At 57.7% G+C, this 4,784-nt stretch overlaps 1 protein-coding gene across 1 annotated transcript in view; it reads right to left on the bottom strand.

Annotated features, from left to right (window-relative positions):
- RECQL4 (RecQ like helicase 4) overlaps positions 1 to 4,784 on the bottom strand; it is a gene marked incomplete at its 3' end in the record, with an annotated part of 11,851 nt that overhangs the window by 1,319 nt on the left and 5,748 nt on the right. The window contains exons 7-9 of the mRNA XM_042893043.1: positions 2,969 to 3,081; positions 2,888 to 2,911; positions 2,386 to 2,399 (exon numbers count right to left, since the gene is read on the bottom strand). Coding sequence (XP_042748977.1) covers positions 2,386 to 2,399; positions 2,888 to 2,911; positions 2,969 to 3,081 — 151 coding nt within the window. The remainder of the gene's footprint in view (positions 1 to 2,385; positions 2,400 to 2,887; positions 2,912 to 2,968; positions 3,082 to 4,784) is intronic.

Here is a 4,784-nt window from a genome sequence, read left to right as displayed (position 1 = left end):
GCCACCAAAACACACCATAGAGACTCAAAGGGAACCTCTTGGCCACCAGAGAACATTGCTGGCCACCGTTGGCCTTCTTGGGGTCTGGGAATGGACACTATTGACTGACAGCCAACCTCTTGGCCACCTTTGGCCTACTTGGCCATCAAAACTCAAAATAGAGACTCACAGGGGACCTCTTGGCCACTGTTCGCCTTTTTGGCCTCCAAAACACACAATAGAGACTCACAGTGAAACTCCTGGCCACCAGGGGCCATCAAAACACACCATAGAGACTCACAGGGAACCTCTTGGCCACCTGGGTTCACTGTTGGCCACCGCTGGCTTTCTTAGGGACTAGGAAGGGACACTACTGACTCACAGCCAACCTCTTGGACACCGTTGGCCTTCTTGGCCACCTTGGTTCACCGCTGGCCACTGTTGGCCTTCATGGGGACTGAGAAGGGACACTACTGACTGACAGCCAACCTCTTGGCCACCGTTGGTCTTTTTTGCCACCAAAACACACCATAGAGATTCACAGGGAACCTCTTGGCCACGGTTGGTCTTCTTGGCCACCTGGGCACACTGTTGGCCACCATTGGGCTTCCTGGGGTCTCACAGCCAACCTCTTGGGCACCGTTGGCCTTCTTGGCCACCAAAACACAAAATAGAGACTCACAGGGAACCTCTTGGCCACCTGGGTTCACTCTTGGCCACCACTGGGGTTCTTGAGGACTTGGAAGAGACACTACTGACTGACAGCCAACCTCTTGGCCACCAAAACACACCATAGAGACTTGCAGGGAACCTCTTGGCCACTTGGGTTCACTGTTGGCCACTGTTGGCCTTCCTGGGGCCTGGGAAGGGACACTACTGACTGACAGCCAACCTCTTGGCCACTGTTGGTCTTCTCGGCCACCAAAACACACAGTAGAGATTCACAGGGAACCTCTTGGTCACCATTGGCTTTTTTGGCCACCTGGGCACATTGTTGGCCACCACTGGGCTTCTTGGGGATTCACAGCCAACCTGTTGGCCACCACTGGCATTCTTGGCCACCTGGGCACATTGTTGGCCACCACTGGGCTTCTTGGCCACCAAAACACACTATAGAGACTCACAGGGAACCTCTTGGCCAATATTGGACTTCTTGGCCACCAGGGAACACTGTTGGCCACCGTTGGCCTTCTTAGAGAGTGAGAAGGGACACTACTGACTCACAAACACTTGGCCACTGCCAGCCATCTTGGCCACCAAAACCATAGAGACTCAGAGGGAACCTCTTGGCCATCAGGGAACACTGTTGGCCATCGTTGGCCTTCTTGGGGCCTGGGAAGGGACACTACTGACTGACAGCCAACCTCTTGGCCACGGTTGGCCTTCTTGACCACCTGGGCACATTGTTGGCCACCATTGGGCTTCTTGGGGACTCACAGCCAACCTGTCAGGCACCACTGGCCTTCTTGGCCACCAAAACACACCATAGAGACTCACAGTGAAACTCCTGGCCACTACTGGCCACCAAAACACACCATAGAGACTCACGGGGAACCTCTTGGCCAGTATTGGACTTCTTGGCCACCAGCGAACACTGTTGGCCACCATTGGTCTTCTTGGGGTCTGGGAAGGGACTCTACTGACTGACAGCCAACCTCTTGGCCACCATTGGTCTTTTTTGGCACCAAAACACACCATAGAGACTCACAGGGAACCTCTTGGCCACCTGGGTTCACTCTTGGCCACTGTTGGCCTCCTGGAGGACTGGGAATGGACTCTACTGACTGACAGCCAACCTCTTGGCCACCGTTGGCCTTCTTGGCCACCTGGGCACATTGTTGGCCACCATTGGGCTTCTTGGGGTCTCACAGCCAACCTGTCGGCCACCACTGGCCTTCTTGGCCACCAAAACACACCATAGAGACTCACAGTGAAACTCCTGGCCACTACTGGCCACCAAAACACACCATAGAGACTCACAGGGAACCTCTTGGCCAATATTGGACTTCTTGGCCACCAGGGAACACAGTTGGCCACCGTTGGTCTTCTTAGAGAGTGAGAAGGGACAATACTGACTGACAGCAAACCTCTTGGCCACCGTTGGCCTTCTTGACCACCTGGGCACATTGTTGGTCACCATTGGGCTTCTGGGGGACTCACAGCCAACCTCTTGGCCATCACTGGCCTTCTTGGGCACCAAAACACACCACAGAGACTTGCAGGGAACCTCTTGGCCACCAGGGAGCACTGTTGGCCACAGTTAGCCTTCATGGGGACTGAGAAGGGACACTACTGACCGACAGCAAACCTCTTGGCCACCGTTGGCCTTCTTGGCCACCAAAACACTCAATAGAGATTCACAGGGAACCTCTTGGACACCATTGGCCTTCTGGGCCACCTGGACACATTGTTGGCCACCACTGGGCTTCTTGAGGACTCACAGCCAACCTGTTGGCCACCACTGGCCTTCTTGGCCACCAAAACACACCATAGAGACTCACAGAGAGCCTCTTGGCCACCTTGGTTCACTGTTGGCCACTGTTGGCCTTCATAGGGACTGAGAAGGGACACTACTGACTGACAGCCAACCTCTTGGCTATTGGTGGCCTTCTTGACCACCTGGGCACATTATTGGCCACCGTTGGCCTTCTTGGGGTCTGGGAAGGGACACTTCTGACTGACAGCAAACCTCTGGGCCACCATTGGTCCTTTTTTGGCACCAAAACACACCATAGAGACTCACAAGGAACCTCTTGGCCACGGTTGGCCTTCTTGACCACCTGGGCACATTGTTGGCCACCATTGGGCTTCTTGGGGACTCACAGCCAACCTCTTGGCCACCGTTGGCCTTCTTAGCCATCAAAACACTTAATAGAGACTCACAGGGAACCTCTTGGCCACCACTGGCCTTCCCGGCCACCAGGGCGCTCCGCTGTTGCTCCAGGCCTGCTCCGTACCTGGCGTGGCGCTGGTGAGCAGCTCGTCCTGCAGACAGGTGCGGAGCAGCGCGGCGACGCGGGCCGTGTCCTCCCGACGCGTGCAGTACACGATGATGGAGCGGAGCGCGGCGTAGCGCTCGCTGCGCAGCAGGTCAACGAGAGCCTGCGGGGTAACGAGGGCACCGAGGTTAGGAGCTGATTAAAAAACACAGCCCAAGTAGCCTGGGCTCTGAGCACGGAGCCCCGGCGTTGATCCGCGCGCTCTGGGGGTCTCCGCGTGGGATCCGATGGCACGAAGATGGGGCTGTGCCTTCCCAGCACACCAGAGTGGGATTTTGGAGGGGAGGTTTGTAGGATCCGCTGTAGGATCAGCCCCAATTCTCACCCCTAATCACTGCTGTCCCCCTCTCTACCCGATCCCTACACCAGAACCCAGAGATGTCACCATCCCCACTGGTCCCCATCCTTCCCCGGTCCCTGTGCCAATCCCAGCTGCAACTCCATCCCTTCCCAATGGCCATTCCTGGTGCTCAGATCCATCCTTGTCCCTTCCTGGTCCCCACATCCATCCCCATCGCAACCCAGTCGCCATCCCATCCTCACTCAGTCCACATCCCATCCTGACCCCAATCCCCACCCCCACCAATCCCCATTCCTCTCCACACTCTGTCCCCGTCCCTCCCTGGTCTCTGTTCTCCCCTGGTCCCCCCCACATCCCAGTGTCTGTGTGTCCCTGTCCACACTCCATTCCTCTCCCTATCCAGTCCCATCCACACTCCATCCCTGTCCCAGTCCCACCCCGGTCCCAATCCCATCCTTGTCCCCATCCACAGCCTGTCCCCAGTCCCTACTCCATCCCTGTTCCAGTTCACACCCCGTCCCATCCCTACCCCTCCCCAATCCCTACCCCGTTCCCAGTCCACACCCCGTCCCTGTCCCCATAGATCCACATGCCTTCCCTGTCCCCATCCCATCCCCGTTCCCATCCCTAACCAGTCCCCATCCCATCCCTACCTGGTCTCTCTTCCCATCCGCACCCCATCTCTGTCCCTACTCCCACCTGGTCCCCGCCTGCACCCCATCCCCATCCTGTCCCTACCTGGTCCCCATTCCTATCCCAGCCCATCCCTATCTGGTCCCCATCCCCATTCCCATCCCCATCATCCCCATCATCCCCATTCTCCATCCCAGTCCCCACTCACTCCCCATCCCTGTCCCATCCACACCCAGTCTCCCTCCCCACTCCCATCCTGTCCCCACCTGCTCCCTGTCTCCATCTCGGTCCCATCCTGTTTTCCATCCCCATCCCATCTCCATCTGGTCCCCATCCCAGGGGGGGGTTGGACTCGATGATTTCCAGCGGTCCCTTCCAACCCCTACGATTCTGTGATCCCATTCTGTCCCTAGCCATCCCCCATCCCATCCCCACCCATTCCCCCATCCCCTACCTGTTCTCCACCCCCATCCCCACCCTGACCCATTCCCCATCCCCACCCTATCTCTATCCGTTCCCCATCTCCACCCCATCCCTACCCCATATTCCCACCCCACCCCTACTCTTCCCCTACCCAATCCCCACCCGTTCCCCATCCCCATTCTCTACCCCATACTCACCCATTCCCCATCCCCATCCCCACCCCATCTCCCATTCCTACCTATTTTCCACCCCCATTCCCCCATCCCCACCTGTTTGCCATTCCCCATCCCGTCCCCACCCCATCCCTACCCATTTTCCACCCCCATCCCCTACCCCATACTCACCCATTCCCCATCCCCATCCCATCCCTACTTCATCCCCACCCCCACCCTATCCCCATCTCCATCCCCACCCCATCCCTACTCCATCCCCATCCCTACCTGTTCCCC

The sequence above is a fragment of the Lagopus leucura genome, unplaced genomic scaffold (genome assembly GCF_019238085.1).
Source record: "Lagopus leucura isolate 7727_CA_CO unplaced genomic scaffold, USGS_WTPT01 35202-0_obj-0_obj, whole genome shotgun sequence".
Classification (NCBI taxonomy): Eukaryota; Metazoa; Chordata; class Aves; order Galliformes; family Phasianidae; genus Lagopus; species Lagopus leucura.
The sequence above is the reverse complement of the archived record's forward strand: the minus strand, read 5'-3'. Positions and strand labels throughout refer to the sequence as shown.